This window comes from Danio rerio, chromosome 24 (genome assembly GCF_049306965.1).
Source record: "Danio rerio strain Tuebingen ecotype United States chromosome 24, GRCz12tu, whole genome shotgun sequence".
In the NCBI taxonomy this organism is placed as follows: domain Eukaryota; kingdom Metazoa; phylum Chordata; class Actinopteri; order Cypriniformes; family Danionidae; genus Danio; species Danio rerio.
Window position 1 is genome coordinate 25,634,337 of NC_133199.1, and position 25,922 is coordinate 25,660,258.

Sequence of the window (25,922 nt, forward strand, 5' to 3'; positions counted from 1 at the left end):
GCTGTACCCTTTCCTCACAATAACCAAACGATCACTCAAGAAATATGACGGTGGTAAAAAAAAAAAAAAAAAAAAAAAACATATAAGAAAGCATCTCATCATAACAATGTAAATTTGTTTGCGTAAAACTTATTCTAAAATAGTGGGCGCATTTCAGGCATTTTCCATTTATTTATTATTTCCATTTATTTTATTATGTATTTAACAACCCCAACGAGAAAAAAGTGTGTGGATTGCATTTCTTAACTCTTAATGCCCTAAGCTAACACTCAAAGCATTTTTTTTCCAACACATCCTATAATTTTCTAAAACATGAGCCTCAAATTTGATATGTCAGTTTATGGTAAAAGTACCTAAATTAATACATATTCTATAAAAATCTGAGAATATGAAGACCAATTTATTTAAAAAATGTTAAAAATAAAACATCGTTGCCTAAAAAAATCACCTTTATTTTTAAAGTATGCCATTTCAGATTCTCATTTAACATGTTTTCTTGTTTGTTTGTTTTTTACAATAAAAACAAAATCAAGTGTAGTAGTGCAACAGAACATTGTTTTTTATTTCTATTTTTTTTTAAATATAAAAATTATTATTTAAATTACTTCAACAGTCATTATTTAAAACAATAAAAACATGATCAACCATTTGGTAAAGCGGCAGTCAAATTAAACAAGAATGATATACAATAAATGATCATTTACAATAAACTGAATAAATTATTAATGTGAAACAATTCAAATGTGTTTGATTCTGCGACTATTTGTTGTTTAATTTATTGTTAAAGATTTTAGACCACTAACAGAATTGACATTTAGAAAGGACGCTTAGCTTTGAATGCTAACCTCAACTAAACACCACATGGCATGTCTAAAACAGAATTATTTTCATATTATTTTACTGAATCCTATTAATTTACTTATAACATTACAGTAACAGTTGAAAATGGATCTACTATTAGTGTTGCCTAAACTTTTTGTACAAATTAATGAGAGATTAATGAATACCATGCCTCAGTGCCTAAAAAAAATTTCCTGCCAGAGCAAGTGACAACACTTGGTCGCATACTTTTGCTACCAGTGCTTAAAGGGCACCTATTTTACCCCTTTTACAAGATGTAAGACAAGTCTTGGTGTCTCCAGAATGTGTCTGTAAATTTTCAGCTCAAATACTCATCAGATTATTTATTATAGCTTCCAGAATTGGCCCATTTTTGTGTCTGAGTATACTGTAGCTTTTGTAGCCTGTGGCTTTAAATCCAAATGAGCTGCGTGCATGTCTGCTAATCATGTGTTACATCAGATAAACAGCACAGTGACAGAGACAGACTTGGATGAAGCTGAAATAAAGCTCATTAGTCAAAATACAGAGTAAGTTTATTTGATGTATTTGTGGTGGAGTTTAATTTAAGCCTTTCTGAAATGATGAGTCTCACACAAATGCACATTTACTGACACCATGTGGTTGTGGTGATTAAAGAATTACATAGCGATGTCTTTACATGGTCTAAAAAAAAACGTTTTAAACTTATAAAACGAATTGAGGAGCAGCTGATCACAGAGTGTTGTAACATGTTTAATCCCAGTTTTTTTTTCCAAAAAAAAAAAAAAAAGCTCTGTGGACATGTGTATTTATATATTATGGAGACATGGCACCTGTCAATCAATTCAGTGGGTGGGGAAAACTGCACTCCTACGTCACGTTGCAGTGGCCTCAAAATAACTGGGATGTGGGTCCTACTTTAATGTCAGGAAATTAAAAAAAAGAGAATTGTTTTGTTGATATTACTCCTATATGACTGTGGACACACTATACCTACACACAGTTCTGTACTAACAGCTTACAAAAGTTGATTTTCATCCTAGGTGTCCTTTAAGTGATTGTTAATGCCTTTTTTACACCAGAGTGGTCAACGTTGGGACAGAAAAAAATCTTTTTTTATTACTAAAATGACAAATAAAACAGAAAATAGATAGTATAATAAACACACAAAAAAACTTTAAAAACATGAAATATGAAAATTATGAAATATGAAAAAACTGAATTATTTCATAATAAATGAAGCTGAATGTGATTTAGGCCATGGAGACAGTAAAAAATAGGTATGTCAGGAGTTTTCAAGATAAAATGTCTCCACATAAAAGCATTAGTATTTTTTTAGAGATAACTTGAGTTGACAGTCTGTTCAATATTGTTTGATTCAAGATTTTTTTTAAATGATCCTGGATACGCAATTCTAGAATAATCCATAATTTCTACAGTTCACTTTCATCACATGAACAGATGAGGACAATAAAATCACACTATTATGACCGTTTGAAAACAAAGTAAATTTGACACTAGACTACAGATCTGACTATGAAGTCTACAGTTTGAATGAACGACTTTAAAGTAATTTTAAAGTAATTTTAAAGTAACTTTTGATTTTAAAGTAATAGCTCTTTCTGTGCATTATTTTGAAAGATTATAAACATTTGACTGAATTAAGAGGTTTTGGTGTGCGTAAACATTACATCCTTTTGATTTTAATGGCTTGAGGTTTTTATTTATGTTTTGTTTTAATTGTGTATATAATGTCTGACCTGTTGGACGCAGGTCTGCAGAAGGTCTCCCAGTATCTCCACTAGAGTAGTGAATGAAGGTCTGTCCTCGGGGTTGTTTTCCCAGCATGCACACATGATGCTGTAACTGTCGCACAAGTCAGACACACTCATTATTGTCATGTACTGGATGAATTAAATGAACACACACACGCACGTACGCACGCAAGCACACACACACACACACACACACACACACACACACACACACACACACACACACACACACACACACACACACACACACACACACACACACACACACACACACACACACACACACACACACACACACACACACACACACACACACACACACACACACTGACATCTCTGGTGTGCTGTATTGAGGAGAACACATCCGAGTGCCGTGCTTCAGTCTGCGGCAGAACTCCTCATCCATGTTGAGTCCTGGGTATGGGGACGCTCCTGTAGAGCACAAAACACCATATCATGTAAATATGACTGTTCTCAAAAGTATGATAATAATAAATATATAACCATATAAGCATCAATGATAATGTTATGTGAAATCTGATGCTTTAAATATGTATTTATTTGACATTTTGCCTTTATTGCTAGAACAGTATACTGCACAGGAAGTGAAGTGAACGGGAAAGGTCCTTGAAGTGAGATTGGAACTTGAGATGCCCAAAAGCACATTGAAGCCATCATATGTTGGCACACTAACCCCTAGGCTACTGGTGTCGTCTTTCTAAGATGTATTTAACTTGTATCTGTGGCTTTAAATGGCTTTTAAGAAGTTAACGGTCACCTCACATAAACAATAATTTATTGGCAACCTATTTATTTTTAAAAAGGCACTCAGTGGATTATTGCAGAAGTGAAAGCATTAAAAAAGGAAGCATGAAAAAGAAAAAAAAGTTAACTGTAAAGCAAAAGCATTATAAAGATGTTATATTTTATGTTCTTATATATTATACGTCATCATATATATTTGATTAAATAAAATATTCACTAAAATGATTAGAAAATCAAAGTGATATGTCTAAAAAAGTTATCTTCCAAATTTGAATTTGGTATTACAAAAGTGAGATTATGTGGGTGCTCGGGTTTTCCTCACAAGTCCAAAAACATGTGTTAGGTGATATCTAAAATAGGTGAATTTGGTAAGCTATATTGTCCATATGTGTGTGAATGAGCTGCATAAAAAATATGCTTGATAAATTGGCGGTTCATACCTCTGTGGCAACCTCAGATTAAAAAAGGGACTAAGCCGAAAAGAAAATGAATGTATGAAAGTGAGATTTTGTTTGGGTGCTTTATCAAAAATAGCCACCATGTGCCATCCTGTCCAGTCACAAATTGATAGTACATGATGTTACAATGTCACAAAACCATGACCAAACTTGGAGTCGTGAATTAAAACCTTTCCAAAGATAAATTTGTGACAAGATTTGGTTTTAAAAGTGTGTAAAGTAATAAATGCAACATTTTCCATCAGTGGGAGGAACTCGCTGCAGTTTCAAAAGGAATACTTCACCCAAACAAGAAGATTTTCATTTGGCACAATAAAAACTCAATGTATCACCAGTAGTGATGCACATTGATTTTGTTTCAACAGTATAATAAAGTGCTTGTAGCAGGTGCCTTGCATTTTATGCCTATTATATATTTTCATCAGGAGAAAGTCTTATTTTTTTAGTTTGGCAGGATTAAAATAACAATAATTTCAAAAAATGACTTGTCCAGTGACTTGTAATGTGTATTTATATAGTGCATTTATGGTGTATGACTTACACTGAAAGCACTTTACAATCATGAAAGGGTGGGGTCTCTACACCACCACCAGTGTGCTGCATCCACTTGAATGATGCGCCGGCAGCCACAGAACAACGGAGCCAGTGTGCTCACCACACACCAGCTATTGGTGGAGTGGAGAGACAGTGATAGAGCCAATTCAGTAGATGGGGATGTTTTGGAGACAAGATAGGTAAGGGTCAATGAAGGGATTTGGCCAGGACACCGGGGATACACCCCTACTCTTTACGAGAAGTGCCATGGGATTTTTAATGACCACAGAGAGTCAGGAACTCAGTTTATTGTCTCATTCGAAAAATGAATGTCCCATTCACTATTCTGAGGCATTACGGCTCACACAGACCGCCCCCTGCTGGCCCCACTAACACCACTTCCAACAGCAACCCAGTTTTCTCATTTGGTCTCCCATCCAGGTACTGGCCAGGCTCTGCCCTGCTTAGCTTTAGTGAGTCTTGGGCTGCAGGGTGATATGGTGTGTATTATTAACCTAATTAACTCAGTTAAGCCTTTAAATGGTAAAACGTACTGTCATAGATTATTGCAAAATTTGCATAATATTGCAAAGGCAAAACAAATGAGTTATTAGACATTAGTTCTTAAAGATGTTATGTTTAAAATGTGTTGAAAAAATTATTTCATGAATTATATTTTCATTAATTATAAATTATATTTGCACTTTTATCACAAATATTTGAAAAAGAAGTTAAAGAAAAAATGACATGAGGGCTTATCATTTTGTGTTTAAATGAATGCATGACCTGAGGGTGAGTAACTTAACAGCAAAGATTCATTTTTGGCTGAAGAACCGCATTAATAAGACAAAATGTCTCTAGATACACATAGAACCATATTTAACAGAGATCACCTAATATAGCGGTTTATACATTTTCAAGCGTTAATTCAATCAAATCTTCAAATGTTTCAGGTTTTTAATGACACTAGTGATGATATTAAAACTATATGACATTTAAATTGTGCCAAGGGCTCTGTAAAGCTGACCAATAAAGTAGATTCTGCTTTATCCTCAGTGTTTTTGTTGATCAGCAATACTGCTCCATTGTGTTATTTTTATTATATTTCTGATGTGTCGGTTCTTGTTTTCATCACTTTCATGCAGCTTCACTTTCATGTTTCCTAATGAGTTTTCCTCACTTTCATACTCTTGCAAAGACCTGCCAGAAGGACAAAGGTCAATTGTTCTATTGTGGCATATTTCAAAGGGATTGCGTATTGAAAAAAAAACAACTCTGACAGGAAAATGCTGATCGAGTATTGTCCTCACCGAGGGAGAAGATCTCCCAGAGCAGGACTCCATATGACCACACGTCACTCTGAGTGGTGAACACTTTATCGAAGATCGATTCTGGAGCCATCCACTTCAGCGGTAAGCGTGCCTGCATGCCGAATAAAAACAACTCAATTCATTTAGAGTTCTTTTATTTCATTACCTTTTGATTTATCTACAGCAGTTCACTCACATCTCCGTTCCGCACATAGTCAGGGTCTTTGTACAAGTCTCGGGCCAAGCCAAAATCGCAGATCTTCACCACGTTGTTGTTGGAGAGCAGGATGTTTCTGGCTGCAAGGTCACGATGGATGCACTGAAAAATCACCAAAAATCTTAAGATTCAAGTCATATTTACATAAACGTGCACAGAGAGGAAGATACTTTACCTTGCGAGAGGCGAGAAACTCCATACCTCTGGCCACCTGAAAGCTGTAAGAAATCAAATCTTCAAGAAGAAGAGGGTCGCTCAGTTCAGAAAGACAGTCTGGGGATAGAGAGGAGGTTTTTAGATTTTAAAAGGTCAGATCAGCTCATAATAAATAAACAACAAGTATTCATTTGTTGGTGGCACGGTGTCTCAGTGTTTAGCACAGCAAAAAGCTTGCTGGTTTGAGTCCTGGCTGGACCAGTTGGCAGTTCTGTGTAGAGTTTGCATGTTCTCCCCATGTTCGCAATGGTTTCCTCCGGGTGCTCTGGTTTCCCCCACAGTCCAAAGACATGCAGTACAGGTGAACTGAATAAACTAAATTGGCTGTAGAGTATGAGTGTGTGTGTGTGTGAATGTTAGAGTGTAAGGGTGTTTCTCTTCCGCTGTGTAAAACATATGCTGAAATAGTTGGGAGTTCATTCCGCTGTGGCGACCCCTGATAAATAAAGGACTATGTTGAAGGAAAATAAATTAATGTTAACCTTATTACATTCTTCATGCCAAAACTGAAGGTGATTTTTTTTTTTTTGCAATATTTTAATCATTTAGATAAACAGAAGAAATTATAAAAAGGTTTGAAATTTGGTTGTGATTTTAGAAAGATGTATTTAAAAATTACAAAAATTGCATTCAGTTGATCAAATCTACTTTAGACATATTTTATTTAAAACAATTAATATATTTTCCTAATTTTATTTATTCATGTGATTCATCATTGGCAATAATAATAGCCTTATTTAATACTATTTCTTTAAATATACTCTCAATACTTTTTAGTTTTATTCTAAACAATTTACTGGCTGTTGTTACCTATCTCTTCAGTGATCTCTTCTGGGCCTCCATACCAACAGATTACACAAAATGTTGCAATACCTTCAATAAAAGCACTATAACACATGATCAACAATGACTTGTCAACATTAATTCTCTGTTGAAGCTTTTTCCTTATACAATCAGTCCATACATCCCACTTAAGGTTATTGTCCAACATCACACCTAAATATTTATAATTAACTGAATTATATACCCATTAATTAATGTGGGATCTCCTCACTAATCTGCTGTGTTCTCTCTCTAAAATCAATAACCATCTCCTTAGGAGTGTTTAGGAGAAGGTTTGAATTTTCTAAAAAGTCAAGAGCAGGGTGTTCTTCCTCTTCATTTAAAAGGCTCACCAAAGCCAAGCGGTATCATCTGCATACTTCACAATATGTCTATTTTTAAATGAACTTATACAAGAATTTGAGTATAAAATAAATAATAACGGAGATAAAACACAATCCTGAGGATCTCCTAATGAACTCATTTTAACCTGTTGGATTCTAGAGCAAAGAAAATCGGCCAGCCTGGCAATCATTTTGTCGTGTGATAAAATTATTTTGCAAGTGTAGCAGCTAACATGCTAGGAGAACTACAATTAAAAGCAGATGAGAAATCAAGAAAAATGATTTTTACTCGACTTTTCGGTTTCTCTAAATGTGAGTGCAATAGGTGCAATCATTTTAGCCTCATTGCTCCAGTTTTGAATATCACATAGGAAAACATTTCATAAGGTATGTGGCTAATCAATTTTATAGATATTTTTGCAGAAATCATTGACTAACAGAATGAAATTTAAATAAATGCTTTTAATTATTGTCAATTTACATCCTTGCTTAATAAAACAATTTTAAAAAATACTGTCCCTAACTTTAAAACACTTAATAAGGATAATTATTATATTTTTCAATTATCAGATGAGTGAACTGGATGCTGTATTGACTCCTGAGCAATTTTTTAAATATATATATTATTTCTGTATGTGCTGTAAGCTCACCGCTGTCCTCCTCTGAGATTTCTCCTCTCTCCTCACTAAAGCCTGAACTGGCATTGCTCTGTCTGCTGGACACACTCGTCAACCGTCCTTTACATCCCTCCTTCATCACTCCTTCCTCTTCTTTGTTCACCTGAGTCAAACAAGACACAAGAAATGAGCATCCAGTCGACTGGAACATATCTAGTGACATTATACAAACATTATGGTCACACTTTACAACATGGTTTTACTAGTTGACATTAATTAATGTATTTACTACCATGAACAAAGTATATTGCATTATTATTATATTGCATTATCCAAATTCATGCTTGTTAACATTAGTTTATGCATCAGGAGTTAACTTGAACTAACAATGAAAACAATGAACAACTGTTTTTTTATTCACTAGTGATAGAAATAAAGAAATAAAACAGGGGGCTAATAATTCTGACTTCAATAAACTACACTTTATTACACTAGACATCTTTGGAGGCCATTAAAAGAGGAGAGCTATCGTAGAGACTTTCAAACAGTGTTGTCTTTGTAATCACAAGTCTCTTCATTAGAGAAGGAAATGAGACAAGACAATAAACTTGACAGCTGACATTTATAGAGAGGTTATAAAACTTCAAAATACCACAAACCAGCTTAAAATACTGTGACCTTTTAGAAGATGTGATGAGTGACATCCTGCCAAAAGTACAGTTTTTCTCAGTGGCTTTGGTGCATTTCTCACAACACTATTTACATTTGCACAACAGTTAATGCATTTCTCAAAACACTTAGTCATTTGTGGACATCATAGTAGCAGTTTCTCATTCCTTCCAACAAATTGCAAATGCTGTTGGACATGTATCAGTTGCTTTCATACAACTTGTGAATGCTGAATAGTCATTCCATATAAAACTAATAGTCCTCGTTTCATTACTCGAGTCATTACAAACAAAAATGTTGAATTAGTTGTCAAAATCTATCAAGCAAATTTTATAAAAAAAAAATTAAAATCTTTTTTTTTTCTCCAGAAAATGTCTTCTAAATTGAACATTTTCATAAATGATTTACAGACCTATAAATGTTGTTGGTTCAGTTCCAATATGTACTGCAATATTGTTACCAGTTGTGCACAGCTCTACCCAAAGGGCATTTATGTTTATTGTAAATGAGGGTGTACATATTCTTTTGTACACTGTTGTGAATAAATTAGAATGGCAAAGAGTATATGCAGTAAAAATGTGAAACATACATATTCAGTGTCTTGTACTTAGATACCACACTATGCAGTGATGTCTAACTTTACTGTAGTTTTCAAATGACTGTGCAAATAGTATATAGTGCTGTCTAGAGCATTTTCAGGAAGTGTCACCAAAATCTGACTTTTTTGCATTGAAAAAACGTCCAGAGTAAACTGTCATAATGAAAACATGACAAAGCCATTTGTCTATCTTGTTCATAAACAATGTTGACAGGATGTTTCATCTTAATGAAACTTACACTTTCATTGACATCAATACTTGCTTTTGAGGAATGAGCTATCCAATTTGAGCAAGTGACACGCAGTGACTTTTGCAGGTTATCAACTAGGTTTTGCAGTTTGTAATAACAGTGTTTTTAGAGTTTTGAGAAATGCATTAACTGTTGTGCAAATATAATAGTGTTGTGAGAAATGCACCAAAGCCACTGAGAAAAACTGTAATATAAATTCCTGCAAAAGTAATATTGTTTTAGAGAGACAGAGAGACAGACAGACAGACAGACAGACAGACAATCAAACAGACTGAGATAGATAGATAGATAGATATATAGATAGATAGATAGATAGATAGATAGATAGATAGATAGATAGATAGATAGATAGATAGATAGATAGATAGATAGATAGATAGATAGATAGATAGATAGATAGATAGATAGATAGATAGATAGATAGATAGATAGATAGAGAGATAGAGAGATAGATAGATATTACAGACAGAATAACAGTCTAACCCTATTCAACAGGAACACTTCTCGTTTACTCTTGAGGTATGCAGACAGGTTGCCAAACTGGCAGTATTCAACAATGACCATCAACGGCCCTGGAAACAACAACAAAAAAAATATATATTTTTTTCAATGAATAGGTTCATGTGTTTGTAGTGTGCCTTCAAATGTTTAAACAAGGATATTATTATTTATTTGAAGAAAAAACTGAAAAAATATAATTTGCACAAATTGAAAAATTAAATATGCTTAAAATATATGCAAGCTTTCTTCAAAATTTAAGGTCTAAAAACAAACAAATTTTTAATATAAAACTTTTTCATTTTATCCAAAGAAATGATTAAAATGATAATATTAAAATAAAATATGTTGATTTGATGATCAAGAAATGTTTGTTGATGTCAACTATGCCTATTTGCTTATTTTTTTTGTAATAGCATATTCTGATAAATAAAGATTAAAAGATATAATATAAATCTAACCAAACAACATAATTACATAATTGTCAAACTTACTAAATTAGCAAATAAAATTTAACATTTAAGTCTAAAATATATTTCAGTGAAAACTAAATTTTTATTGTATCTTTTATTTTTATATTTTACATTTTTTACAGAGGAATGGCAACATACAGACCTCCTGATTTGGTACATGCGCCGAGGAGATTGACCACATTGATGTGGTGACCTATATGATTGAGAATCTTCAGTTCTGTCATTAGAGCCTTGTGTTCACTGGGAGTAGCGCCATCTGCAGGTACAACACACACACACATAATCCTGACAGTAAAGAACAAAGTATATTTTAGTTTGCTCAGCTACCGCACAGTCTCTCAAAATATACTCCATTTGAGAGCATTTTTAAACAAAGACGATCCAAATGTGCACGACAAAAATTCAACTTCGCCCAGGTATAACCGATAAACTGTCTTTGTAATTACTCATTTAAAATAGAGCTTAAACATATTTTAACCACCTCATGAAAGCAATTGTTATAGCAGATCATTGTTTTCTTGTTCAGTAGCTTGTTTAATATTTTAAGGTGATTACATGGAGACTGCGTGTAGAAAAATTGCAAATAAGTCTATTGAGATGCAGTGCAATTTTTTATGCTTTACTGTAATATTCAGTAAAGAATATATAATTATTTATTTCATCTATATATAATAATTTTAAAAAGCATATTAAACAAAAAGGTAAAAAAAAATACGTGTATAACAAAAAAAAAAAAACACTGGACTCCCCACCTTCCCTACAACCATACACACATATACACAGACACATGGCTGGAAATGATGGCTATGCCCCTGCTGTCACCTCAATATAGTGTAAATTTGTGTTTGTGCCTCAACAGCCAACCTACGAGTGCTAAAAATACTAAAGAATCATATTAAAAATTGTCAGCTCAAAATAAGGAGTCTTCATTTAGATGTACTCTTTTTTTTTTAAATAAGTGCTTTAATGTAGTTTTTACTACACGTTCTAAATCAGACATGCCCAAAGTAGGACCCGCGGGCCAAAGTTGGTCCATGGTAATCTTTGATTTGGCCCACCATTCCATCTGAAAAGACAGTGAGAGTGATGGAGTGGGTTGAAGTGAATGCCTTTGACAGAGATCGCAACTTCGAATTGAACCTTTTCTTTCTTTTATTGCTGAACAACAAAATAAGCCAAGTGAAATTAAATGATTCAATTAAATGTTGTAAATGAATCAGACTTTTAAAATGTAAATACTGTCACTTGCCAGACAGAGGACAATGCACAAGTCATCTATGAGCAAAACAAGGTGAAGACAGGAGCAGCTTGACTAGTTTATTCAGCACTGAACTCCATTGTGTTACAAATGAAATTGTTCATGTTTTACTGTAATAAGTTATTAGGATTTAAAGCATCGTTTTCTAGTTAGGAAATTCCCCTTGGCAAATTTATTGTTATAAGTTTTGGTATATATTCAACCCACAACCCACAGCCCTCAATCAAGTTTAGGCAGTTTAGAAGTTTGGGCATCCCTGCTCTAAAGAAACACGTTTAAAGTCAGATTTTACATCAAAGACGTCTTCTTTGCATACTTCTAGCCAAACAGTAGGCTACCTGTATTTTCATCAGATTGTGTGAGCAGCTGTTTTCATGTCTTAGAATATACCTTTAAGCATTTTCACAGCTACTGTGGTGCAGCTGGCTGAATTGCCAATGCCAACAGCTGAGGCCTGCATCACTCGCCCAAATGCTCCGCGCCCCAGGGGCTTTTCTGGAAAACAGCATAATAAACTGCATATCAGTATACTGCACAAGAGCATCAAAACAACTTAAACACACACATACACACAATGTACCCAGTTTAAGGCGGTCCCGTGGAAACTCCCATTTTGCGGGGTCATATTGTAGCCTATCACAGTGCTCGACCAGAGGCTCCTCCCCTGGGTGCAAGATGATCGGCAGGTACTCTGCTTTGCCATTATCAGAGTTTGGCTGAGAATGAGCCAGACAATACAGTTATATATTACACAATACAGAAATATAGCCATACAATGTATGATTTTATTGGCCCTCACATGTTTGAGTTTCCGAATCAGCAGTGTGAGAAGCAGCCAGAAGAGTGTGGCCACAACACACGTACATGCTAGGGTCGGGATCTCCAGAGAAAGGGATTCAGACGAATCTATAGGACACATAAATAAGTGTTGTCACAAAAGAAAAAAGAGAGACTGGGACATGACCCAGATTAGATTTGTCCCCATGAGCTTGACAACTCCCTATAGAGGTTGTGAGTTATGCATCAGCCTCTATAGAAATAGCTAAACAAATGAACCCACATAGAAATAGGTAAACAGTTTAAGGGTTGAAAAGCCAAGGCCATCTGTGGGAAATGAAAATGGGAGACAGTTTCCTTCCTGACCCTTTCGGAAGAGAACAGCATGAACGTCTCCTCTCAGCACTCAGTTTAGAAGCATCTGACTAGACTAAATAGGGGAGTGTGAGAAAAAACACTAAAAATGGTGTAATTTAAAGAAGCTTTTGTATCAAACGATAACAAAAAAGGTGCCATGTTTTCTAACATGTTAATAATGATCTTTTCTAGACATATTTTTGGTGAAATAACATCTTGAAAACTTATGTGAATAAAAACATTTGCCATTCTTCTTACTTTCTGAAAGAAAACATGTATTTTCATTTTAAATTGGGAGGAAAAGTCAGACCTTCATATATTAAAATAAATACAAAATGTTTACTATATCTAACAAATCTAGTAAATCCAAAGAAATTATGATAAAAAAAAATCATATATCAGCACATGGTAAAGTTGTTTTTTTAATATTTACATGCTAACATTATAGCAATGGGTTACCAACTGAAGCATTCTATCCTTTTTATGGTCGCATCTTGTGACATCATGTGCTGTGTTTGGTTAACATTGTGTCGATATGTCAGATGAACAACACCATAGGGTGCGCCTCAATCAGTTCCCTTGTTCAGTAATCCAAGCACTGATCAGGGTGGAAGTTCTGAAGTGGGAGTTCAGGAGCGTAAAACATTAATCGTGTGAACCAAATCATAAAACATAACGACAAACGAAAGACGATTTTCTAAAACGAATCAGTTTATTTTAGTTTTTATTTTTTACATGAGTAAACATAGCTAGACAAGTTAGGAACAATCTAGCAAACATATATTTAACAATTGTTTAATGGTTGAAATGTTGCTGGTAAATGAAACAATCAAATTGTTTTAGCTATAGTGTACTTTTAAAATCTTTGTAAAATTAATATATATAAAAAATAGTTCTGCTGTTTATAAATTCCAGTTTTAATGTTCTAGATTGAAGACTTTCTCATGTGCCCCCCAATCTGTGATGAATCGAGCTAATCCCTGTCTTTAGCAGTGCCCTAATTCAGTGGTCTTCAACTACTGGGCTGCTGACTGGTACTGGTTTGTGGATCAATTGATACCGGCCGCACAAGAAATCATTAATTATTCCCGTTTTATTTATCATCTGAGTCTGAATGATCTTTTATTTTGAATCTCGGTCACTTTAGCACCCAAATTTAACCCACAATCAGCAAAATGAGTAAGAAACAGACGTCTTTGGAAAGTTTCTTTGCAAAGGGGAAAAGGCCCAGTGAAGGACCCACAAACTGCCAAGAAATGGATCCGCAACCCATTTGTGAACAAATCAGGTGAATCCACCATGTCTATGCAAGAAGATTAACTGCTGGAGATCGCAAATGACAGCGGCCTTTTATGGGCCATTCACATATCGGGTCGAGTTTGCGCAATTTTGCTATTTCCAGTGGATGTGTGCGAGTTGTAAGCACAAGAGGCGTGATGCGCACGCGCCTTCCAGATGCACACAGTTGAATAAATGCCGGGAGCGCACTGCGAAACTGACCGATCAGCTTCAGCTTGTATGGACTATACACATTTCAGTAGACAAATTATCTCAGACAAACACAGAACAGCCTAGTGCTTTGTAACTTTCTCCATAAGTAAAACTTGCATCAGAGTGACAGCAATGTTTTGTCAGCTTGTCATCCTCTGAGAAAATGGTTGATGGTCGCCTAGCAACCTTGGAACCACCACACCAACCACGACCCCCCCACACACACATTTAAAGGTGCCCCTCAAAGAAAATCAGAGTAGCAGAAATCAACCTAGGCATAATCGAAAAATAAAAGGTTAGTAATTGGAAATTGGAATACTGTGACCCTGAGACACAACTGTTTCCTCATTCTTACAGTAAGTAAAACCATGAGTGTAAATTCAACAAAAGGCCAATCAAAACACAAAGCAGAGTGTTGCGTGACTCACGGGGCATACCCTCATCATTGGTATGTACTTTAGGTCATTCATTCTGACCTGACAAGCAGGAGTCTTGATGTGTCATCAGGAGAACACAGACTTATATGTCTGGAATTATTACTATGCACACTTCTGAATGCATTTGATCAGCCACAGCATTTCCAGACAACAATGATCATTTTCCTCCCATAGTTATTTTTAAGTTCATATTGAAAATGGCAGACCCATATTGTTTGCTATGCATTATTGAGCAATGATTACATGAGACAACGTTAGAACTCCTTTCAGCATTCAAAATGCAAGATTTAAAGATTATACATTTATACAGAGGATCAATTATGGATCTTGTGATTCTATGGGTATTTTATGGAGTAATAAATGAAAACTTTTTTTTGCTTAGCTAAGCCATATGCATACTATTTAGATATCAGAGAACAATTTAACTTATTGAACCAATGCAGTGTATGGCACCTTTAATAAAATGAACTACACTAACAAAGCAATTTCCCCTGAGTTTTAATTCAACCAAACTTTCCAAGTGTGAACACACACTCAAGCCAACTTACTTTGAACCCAAATGTAGGCGGAGCTCTCCACAGACCCCCTCTGATTGGTGGCTTGACAGGTATAAAATCCCTGGTCTTCAACTGTAATTCGGTCAATGTGAAGAGTCCCTTCCTCTGGAAACAGCATGATTCCTGTCAATAACATGAACATGTATGCATTATATTTTTATACAGCAAATAAACATTTAAAAAGTACACTTCCTAGTCTCACCAGACACCTGCTGGAGCTTCCTTTGGTTCTTATACCATGTTATGTGTGGCTGTGGCACTCCCCGAGCAGGGCAGTGGAGAGTGATAGAGTTGCTTACATTAACAGTATGATCACTTAGATTTCCAAGCAGCACCGGCGCCTGCAGAACTGTACAGTGTGAGAGAGAGAGGGGTTATTATGCATGATCCTCTTAAACATCTGAACTCGTGAACACCTGAGCAAATGTGTGCACTTGTGCATACAAGTGTGTGCAGGTTTGTGTGGTTTATGAGGACACAAAATTGCATAATGACATGGGTATGTTTCCAAGTGATGGGTTGCAGATGGAAGGGCCTCCTCTGCATAAAACATTTGCTAGATAAGTTGGCGGTTCAATCCGCTGTGGCGACCCCAGATTAATAAAGGGACTAAGCTGAAAATAAAATGAATAAATGACATGCTTATGACCTAGTTGTACTATATTACGTTGCTTTATGCCTTGTGTCTGTGTAGTTAAAAATGCTTAAAAACATACTTAACGGGGACTTTTGACATGAGGCACTTTTTGTAGATTCATTTCGGACAAACAGTATTTTAAGTAAAATGCACACGAACTGAACCACAAAGTCGTTATTATGAGTGGGAAGCTCAATTTTCTTTAAGCCCTAATTTTCCAGGTTGGGGCATCAGTGGGAAACATGGTGAAATCACTGAACTATAATAGAAAGTGATATACAGTAGTCAACATTTGAAATGGTTTAAAACCAATCAGAGGAGTCCTAAAACTATTGAACATCCATTCTTTTCTAGGACCATTAAAATAAAATGTATTTGATCCAGTTCAAATATTGATTACTATATACACCATTATATATCTTAAAGATCATTGGGTGAAATTCAAGTCAACTCTTGTGGAATGCCCGTGACAAGACGTTGTTGCAAATTCTTTGCTCTTTATTTTCGAAAGACCTTTTTCTTCATTGCAACATGGCAGGCACCATTGTGAGCAGCGTCTTAAGATAGGATGCTTAGAACTTCTGATTACAGTGTTTACAACTGGTAAATCTTGATCCGAAAATATGTGCCAATACCGTTTTGAGTGACTTATGGAGTGTTTTTGTGATCCACAACTTTGATTTTGAAAGTCGTGTTAAAACCATTACGCTTCTGTCAGATGCAGTTTTAGCGCAGGAGAAAAACGTTCCTAATTCACTGTCTGCTGTTAGATAACATGCTGAAATACAGTGTGTGTTCCCGACCTGTCAGCTGTTATACTGTAATCAGGAGCTCTTCAATGCACACACACACACACATACACACACACACACACACACGCACGCACGCGCGCACACACACACACACACACACACACACACACACACACACACACACACACACACACACACACACACACACACACACAGACACACACACAATAGATCACTGCATTAAAGAGCAAACGATATTACTGGCAGGAAACTTAATAGGTGTGTAACAGTAAGCCATTCAAAAAATTAAGGTATGTTATGGATACTCTAATGGCTGATTTCCATGTTGATTCTGATCAGGAGCAGTTTATGTTTCATTTAGTTTGTTTAGGATTTATCATTGTATGTTTTTTCTTTTATTTCAAAATGCCACATTATTTTCACTGTTCCAGTCTTTCAGTTCAAAGATGCAGTGGGACAATAAGTGTGTGTGTGTCAAACATTTTGGCAAATTACATTTGTTTGAGTAGGTTATATTTTTGAAAATAAGAGAGAAAATGATCCCTTTTGCGATGATGAGGGTCCATTTTTAATGGCACAAGATGCCGTCTGAGGGTAAGGGTAAATGACTCACAAATGTTGTTTTTCAATCCTACACTGTAAAATCCAACAGCCCACTTTATCAAATGAAATGAGAGTAGTTAACTTATAATTGATTTTACATTGATTGTAAGTTAATTCTTCTCATTTAAAAAGAATTTTGAACTCTTAATTAATACCTCATTACTTCATCTCAAATGGAGTAAGTTCACAGTACTCATAAAGATTTAGTTTTTTTTAACTCAAATGGTTTGGTGCAATCGGTTTCCTCAAACGGTTTGAGTTGCCATAACGTATTTGGTTTTACAATACTCAGTTGGTTGGAGTTTTCTTCATTTATAAGGTTTTACTGTGCTCAAATTGCTTCGTTTACTCAAATGGATTAAGTTCACAGTACTCATTAGGATTAGTTTTTGAACTTAAATGGTTTGTTGCAGTCAGTTTATTATACTAAATGGTTTGAGTTACCCTAACTTTTTGGGTTTTACAGTGTATTAGATCACATTTTAAAATAATCAGTCCAGGAGGTGGCGCTGACCGACAGCATTATTAGTTCAAAGAAGTTAAAAGCAAGTAAGAAATATTTTACCTATCATTTTAAAACTGTCCGAATGTGACTGTGTATAGGCATCAAGCTGTTGACCGAAAGTTCGAAGCATCTTACTTACGCATACATTTTTGGGAAAATTCTGGGAAATTTTGCACTTGAAGTTAAAGGTCTATAAGCAGAGTTAACAAACCCTGCTTTTTGTATTTTTTGTAATTTATCAAAAGTCGGTACGCCATCTTGTATCAACGAAAGTGACTTGAACACATCTGACGTCATTATTATGACCTGTCAACTAGTGAGTAGAAATGTCCCAGAAGTATTTGCATTAGTATGACATATCCGCCTTATAAAGCAGCTGAATGATTTACAGGCGACGTGGTTTGCCATTGTTAGAAGTGTGAATAGACTGTGAGCTGTATTTCTTTCATTACAGATTGAGGCCTGGAATGTTTGAATTGCAGCCATTGGATTGGTGCCATTCAGCAAAATCCCTGTTTGTCTCAATGACACATTCAGCTTTTTGTGGACTCAATAGCAATATTTCCGGGTTAGTCGGCCAAGGATGCGTACTATTGCTTTGGTTTACACTGTTGTATGTAGTGTACATACTGTAGTGTCAATTTATATAGATGAATTTAAAAGAATAGCAATACACTTTACATGAAACTCGATTACATAAAGGAGAGGAATCATAATCTGACTTCTGTTTCAGATATTGTCCTCCAGGACACAATTGATTATTGTCTCTTTCCTCATTCTGTGACAGTGGCTGATTGGCTGATTGTTCTTCGGCCATGTGAAGCAGCCTGTAAATGTGGCATGGTGGGAAGTGCCATTGTGTGCTCTTCCTCCTAACTAGATCTCATTCCCACACCAAAGAGGTCCTGCTTTGCTCAGCCTTGGAGAGAAGGGCTACAGGAAGCTAAGGGACCCAGTTCCCAAGGACCCCTTTTGCTCTGTCTCTCTCCTTCTCTCTTTGTTTCTCTTTCCGCATCTGTTTTTAAATGTGTGGGTGTCTGCAAGCACATCCTTATGGGACTCAGAGTCACTATTTAAGAGATGAGTAACTTATGATTGGGAGAAGTGACTGTGGTTGATGTGTTCTTACCCTGAGTATCCCACGGTTTCTGATCTGCTTGCATATGATGTAACTATACTGATAATACTGGCATTTATTGAATAATTGTACTTCACAGAAATTATGGAAATGTGATTAATTTTTTTGATGATTACAAAAGTCCTAAATATTTACTACTATATATGCATTGAGCATTCTGTTGTTAATATTGTTAATGGGTAATAATAGTCTTAAAAGAGTTTGTCATTATTTCTCTAAACACAACAACGATAATACATATAGACTACAGTGCCATTTTTTGGCATTAGATAGTTTGGTTACAATGAAACATTTTCCAGGTCAGGAGCAACATGAAGGAGATTAAAAGAGGATTAGATCAGACAGAATGTTCATATTGAGATAATCTATTCTTTTAATGAGAGAATGTGTGTGTGAGTGTGTACCTGGTATCCCTTACTTTGTGAGGACCAAATGTCTCCACAAGTATTCTGTGTATAGAATACTTGTGTAGTCTCATTCTGAAAACGTACCTCTATATACATTTCTGGAGAGCACTAAATACATCCCAGGAGCTATAGTACTTTTTTTTTTTTTTTGCAGTTTTTGTTTTTCGGGAATTCAAAAGAGGCCACTGTGTACGCTTTTTGAGATCTCAAATTTCTCTCGCGAGTGCTATTTGTGCCTGCTGTTCTCTCGTAAATCCACCAGAGGCCGCTGTTGACTGACTGTTTGACTGACCGACTGACTGATCAACTGACCCATCCCCCCTACCCTAAACCCAACCAATAGTATTTTAAAAATTACAGACTGACTGACCCACCTGCTTTCCTAAACCCAACCAATTGTTTTTAAAAGAACAGACTGACCCACCCACACAATTCCCCACTGACAAATTTAAAAAGCAATTCAGACAAAGTAAAGCACTTCTTGTCTGATTTTTACCACATTTTACCACATTCTCACCCTGTTATTTACTTGTTTATTTAATTTTTTTGGCTTCTGTTTTTGTCTTACCTGTTTTCTGGAACTATTTTTCATCGGACTGTCACGGTGAAACCTGTTGTCACGGTCATCTCCTCTCTGCGTCTTAAGTCCACTGACGTACAGTACATGGTGAGCTAAACTGGTAACAGCCGGAAAGCCATCCATACAAAGCTAAGCGGTCAGCTGGTAAGCGCGAAAAGGAACGACGTCATACCGCCTGTAGCGTTCATTTGAAAATAATTAAATGCAGTCATACATCCTTCTGGCTACATGATTCACCAGAAATGTAAATAGGGCTACGTTTTCAGAATGAGCCGATGTTGTCAATACCAGCACAATTTGTACTTTTTTTTTGGCATTTTGAAAATGTAAAAATGCAGATTGTTTCCTGTGAGAGCTGGGGTTTACTGTGTGGTCAGTGTACAGTATACAAATCAACATATCTATGGGAAGTCTCTAAACAGCAGTACAAATGTGTATGTGTATGTCCAGGTTTATGTGGTCTATGAAGACACAAAATTCTATAATGACATGGGTATGACCTAGTTGTACTATATTAAGTAGGTTTATGAGGACATCACTTGCCCCCTTGTAATTTAAAATGCTTAAAAAACATACTTAATGGGGCCTTTTGACATTCAAAATCTTCTACAGGATTGCTGTGAGGGTTGGTTTTAGGGGTAGGGGTAGGGTTAGGTTAAGTACATTCATTCATTCTTTCATTCATTCATTTTTCTTTGGCTTAATCCCTTTATTCATCAAAGGTTACCACAGCAAAATGAACCGACAACTTATCCAGCATATGTTTTACACAGCATATGTCCTTGCAGCCTCAACCCTGTACTGGGAAACACCCATACACACTCATTCACACTCATACGCTACAGGCAATTTATTTTATTCAATTTACATATAGTGCATGTCTTTGGACTGTTTGGAAAACAGGAGCACCTGGAGGAAACCCACGCACAACAAGGAACACATGCAAACAACACAGAAATGCCAGCTGACCCTGCCAGGACTCGAACCAGTGACTTTCTTGCTGTGAAGCGACTAGTGAGTGCTAACCACTGAGCCACCATGTTACCCAGGTAAGGACACATAATAAGATTTTTTTTTTTTTTACATTTTTACAGAGAGTCCTTATAAATCATATAACCATATATACAAGCATGTGTGTGTATGCTGAGGTTAGGGATTTTTAAAGACACACCTGTGACCTCCACTGCTGTGTCTAGATGTATATGTTCTCCTGTCAGCAGGTGTGTGGCAGAGCAGCGGTACGTTCCTGAATCCCGAGCAGTCAAATTCTTCAGCCCAAAGTGCAGAGTGTGAGAGAACTGGCCCTCCGTGAGCTCCCCATCAAGACCCGAAGCTTCATCCCAAACTGTGATTTGACTGGTTATTCTGGACCATGACAGGTCTGAATAGAGATGCCTATTGGCTATACATAGCAGACGAAGGTCACCGCCCTCTCTAGGCTCTTCCACTAAAGATGCAACGAGGCCTTCTTTGACATCTGTGTAGGAGGACAAAAATTTGACAGGATTGATACAGTAGTACTAAACAGCACACGTAGTCCTTTTGGAAACAAAAAGTCTTGTAACAGCAGAGAGAGGCCATTTTGAAGTGTTGACCAAGCAGCATTTTTTGTAACCTTTGATGACAATGTTGAATAGCCATTGTCAGTGCAAGTAGCAATAAGACGCTAGTGCAAAGGCGCGCTATTTACTTTAGCTATTTGAAATTTCCCGTGGAAACTGCTCGAGGGTTTCCTGATGGAAGATAATGTTTATCTTTCCCGAACACCACCAGCGTTCTCCAAATAATGCGGTGCACGAGGAGGCAGTTTGATAAGAGCCACAGGTTCCTGTTCACTCCTCCACCCTGTCACTATGACAACAGTCAGGATGGGCTACATCCACTGTGGCCGAATTTAGCACAGCTTGAAAGCAAACCCTCGAAAACAAGGGGACGGAGGAGGGCGGGATGAGAGGAAGAATGGGAAGGGGATAGGGAGTAAGGGAGCATGGAGAACAAGGTAAAATGTTGACTTATATAAATACCTGTGACATAGAAAGGAATGTCTAGTTCATCTCTGCCTAATATGTTGGATGTGACACAGCGATAGATGCCAGAAACCAGTGCTTCGCCAACTGTCAGAACTCCAACAGTCTGTGGAAAAAGAAACAACTGTTGCATGCAAGCAAAGGTGCAAACAAAACACTGCTGGAAAGTTTCAGACCATGTGATTTCCTTAAGTAGGACATGTTCCTGGATCAACTTCTATTGTTGGTCCAGGAACTGCATTCATCAAACAATCAGAGCTATAATACAATCCCTACTCAAACCCTAATCTTGCTCAATCAGCGATAACTTTTCTTGATAATAACGTCAATCAAGGACCAACAGTGGCAAAGTTTTCACTAGGGAGATTTTTTCCCCTTCGATTTTCCTCCATTACTCATAGCCAAAAAATCGGAGCCAAGAATTAGGTTTTTATATTCATTCATTTGTTTTGTTTTCGGCTTAGTCTCTTTTTTTTTATTTGGGGTCACCACAGCAGAATAAACCGCCAACTTATCCTTCAAATGTTTTTACACAGCGGATACACTTCCAGCTGCAACCCAGCTCTGGGAAACATCAACACACACTCATTCATACCCAAACACTAGAGTCAATTTAGCATACCCATTTCACCTGTGCTACATGTCTTTGGATTGTGGTGTGAGCCGGAGCACCCGGAGAAAACCTACGCCAGCGCAGGGAGAACATGCAAACTTTACACAAAAACGCCAACTGACCCAGCTCGAACCATCGACCTTTTTGCTGTGAGGCGACAGCACTACCTACTGCGCCACTGCGTCGCCCTAGGTTTTTATATAGTGACCATAGTCTTGCCACAGACTGACTACTAAGCAGTTCTGATCTTATTCAGAAAATTTTTCGCTTGCTATCAGAACATGTTCTTGTTATGTCTGCTGTATGAAGTTTACTGTTTTTTTATCAAAGAATTACTAGTTGAGATACATCCTCATTTAGGACAGAATCAACAACTTTTAAGGGTTGATGATTTATCATGAATGATGGTTTGTTTCTTGTAATGGGAGGTTCTCCCCAATTCTCCCCATGTTTCTTATATACTACCTGACAAAAGTCTTGTCGTTGATTCCAGTTACAGTATAAGAGCAACAATTGACAAGACTTTTGTCTAAGCAAAGTCAGACCTTACTGTCCTAATGAAATAAATAAAAATCAAGACATGATCATATTTTATTTTGATGAAATAAGCGTAATCTAGAGGCATTTGCCTTTTATATAAGCCACTTTTGATACCAAATGATCAACTGGAAGTCAAGTTATTATTTGTTTCTAAAACTTGGTTAGGCTACAAGACTTTTGCCATGTAGTGTACAAGGGTGTTCTAATATTTTATCATACTTTTACTGTCTGAGATTCATCTTCATTCTCTCCTCATTCTTGTTTACGCCATAAAATCATCATGTATATTTATGGTAATGGGAAATGGATTTAGCCGAATTGCTTTCCATCGCATTCCGTTCCCTCACATTTCTTAGACAAGAAGGTTTTAATGTGTACTGTATCAATCAATACAATATAGAATAGAATTAACAGCAAATGTTTGTGTTCCCCCTGTGTATATATATATATATATATATATATATATATATATATATATATATATATATATATATATATATACATATACATATACAATGATTCTAAATTTTATCAAAATACCTACTCCCAGGGCCATTTATGGGCTAGTTTTTATGAGCCCAATTAGCCCAATGCTTAACCCTCAAGACACACACACGCCATTCACTATGGACAATTTAGCTTACCCAATTCACCTATAGTGCATGTCTTTAGACTGTAGGGCACTTGATGAAAACACAGGAAGAACATGCAAACTCCACACAGAAATGCCAACTGACCCAGCTGAGGCTCGAACCAGCAACCTTCTTGCTGTGAGGTGACAGTGCTACTCACTGAGCCACCATGTCACCCCACTAATTAATATTACTAATACTAATTAACTAGTACCAATCTGATTCCAACAGTTAGGTTTCTCAACAATGGATCCACAGGATCTTATTCAAGGTAGTTCAAAATGTTTCAGCCATGAGACCAATACGTTTTCCCATGGAAATATGTAAAAATGGATTCTGCCAGGCAGATTGCACCACATGAGATTATGTTTCCTATGTTTCTTATACAAGAAGGTTCTAATGTTTAACAAACAAATACTGGTTAACATACATCCCCATACAAGATTGAATTTAGGCCATAAAACCAACATTTTCCTTCATAGGAATGGGGGAACTTAATTCAGAGTCAGAGAATTGCATGCATGCTGTCATATTCTACTGTCTTTAAGTTTCTTATACAAGAAGATTCTAATATTTGCTGTATTTATCAAGATATTGGGAGAGGGGAATATCTTAAGATCTATAATACATACAAGGTTAAGATCTAAGGTTAAGATCCTTTACTAAACAGGATAAAACCAACGGCTTTTAAGCCATGAATTCAGTGTGTCTTTCTGTGGGCCTAAATTCGTGACATCAGTTTGTTTCCCCCATGCCTCTAACACAATGCTTTTCTAAAATTATTTGTTATTGTTGCATTTGTTTGTATTATTTTATTGCTGTTCCAACACCAACAAGGATGCAGATTTAGGAACAAGTGGGGAGAATGAAGATTAAATATTCTCCAAATAATAAATCATTTAATCTTGTTCCAGTAATCAGAGAGGAAGGACACCTGCCTATCCACCTCTAGAGCTAAACAACTGCAGCTTGATTGCAGTTATCTTGAGGCATTTGGCAGAACACATAATTCCACAAAACGGGAAGACCTGCTTTTGTGAATCCCGAGGGAGTTCTTGTGTGCCCTCTCGTGTATCATTTGGCATGTCCCCTATGATCAGTCCACCCACTGGAACACTCACCTTATTCTTCCCTTCTAACACTTCCTGTCTGTGGCTGATAGTCAAGATGGGATTGTGGGTGGACGTGACTCCGGTCTTCTTTCTGACTGCAGTCCAGGACGAAGGAGGAGGCTTCTCACATCTTAGAGAGAGAGAGGAAGACAGAGAACGAGAAAGAGGAAGAGAGAACGACAGCACTCTCAGTTCACAAGTGAAGTGATGTCACAAGACAGATGTGTGGTGCAGCTGCAGCCCGAAAGGGGAAACTTCCGATTTCAGGTCTCTTGGGAATTCATTTTTCACTCTAGTCATCTTATGGAATTTCTTTTGGAATTCTGAGTGTGTGTGTGTGTGTGTGTGTGTGTGTGTGTGTGTGTGTGTGTGTGTGTGTGTGTGTGTGTGTGTGTGTGTCTATCAGGATACAGTGACACTCGTTTGGAGTGTTCCATAATTAGCAGTGTGTAGGGTTTGGATGTGTTCCCTTTCCTGCCTGTAAACCATCCTAGGCCCTGCTTCCGAAGTTTCGAACTTTTGCCCACCAACTTCTAGGCATTTATATCTTATCCATGCCAATTCTGAAAGGTCTCTAATCTCTGGGGCAAGGTTCTGGTGGGTCGTGGTGATGGGTATTTGTCCGTGACTGTGTGCCCACCGCCCTGTTACCCCTCCCTGGCTTTGACGACTCTCTCTGATTGCTCTTCCTATTTGGCTGAGACAGTGAGTGTTCTGTCCTCGTATGTCCCACCCTGATCATGACACTTCTCAAACACACAGTCCACTCTCCCACGGCTCTTCGGGAACAGGCACTCAATCACTCTCTCATACACAAACGCACACACACATATTGGTTTTGGTGGTTTACAAGGACTCTCCATAGGCGTAAAGTATTTTATTTTGAAAAAACGCTTATTATTTGGCCTTACCCTGATTTTTAATTACAGGACACAGGTAATGTCCTCCTAAACCACCTCAACATTGTAATACTAGGCAAGGCAATTTATATAGCACATTTTACACACAATAATAATTCAAAGTGATTTTTCATAAACAGGAATGAAAGAAGCAAGAAAAAAAATTATTAAAATAGTTAAAAATTATTTAAAACAGATTAAAATGTGTTA

General features: G+C 36.6%; 1 protein-coding gene across 2 annotated transcripts in view; it reads right to left on the reverse strand.

The window, feature by feature from the left end:
* Positions 1-25,922, reverse strand: part of flt1 (fms related receptor tyrosine kinase 1) — a 58,919-nt gene that overhangs the window by 3,621 nt on the left and 29,376 nt on the right. For both annotated transcript variants that reach the window (XM_073940364.1, NM_001014829.3), the window contains exons 11-26: positions 24,823-24,943; positions 21,914-22,022; positions 21,061-21,366; positions 15,449-15,595; positions 15,238-15,369; positions 12,427-12,533; positions 12,208-12,343; positions 12,018-12,122; positions 10,512-10,625; positions 9,882-9,970; positions 7,914-8,043; positions 6,057-6,154; positions 5,861-5,983; positions 5,665-5,776; positions 2,930-3,029; positions 2,583-2,688 (exon numbers count right to left, since the gene is read on the reverse strand). In XM_073940364.1, coding sequence (XP_073796465.1) covers positions 2,583-2,688; positions 2,930-3,029; positions 5,665-5,776; positions 5,861-5,983; positions 6,057-6,154; positions 7,914-8,043; positions 9,882-9,970; positions 10,512-10,625; positions 12,018-12,122; positions 12,208-12,343; positions 12,427-12,533; positions 15,238-15,369; positions 15,449-15,595; positions 21,061-21,366; positions 21,914-22,022; positions 24,823-24,943 — 2,035 coding nt within the window. The remainder of the gene's footprint in view (positions 1-2,582; positions 2,689-2,929; positions 3,030-5,664; positions 5,777-5,860; positions 5,984-6,056; positions 6,155-7,913; positions 8,044-9,881; positions 9,971-10,511; positions 10,626-12,017; positions 12,123-12,207; positions 12,344-12,426; positions 12,534-15,237; positions 15,370-15,448; positions 15,596-21,060; positions 21,367-21,913; positions 22,023-24,822; positions 24,944-25,922) is intronic.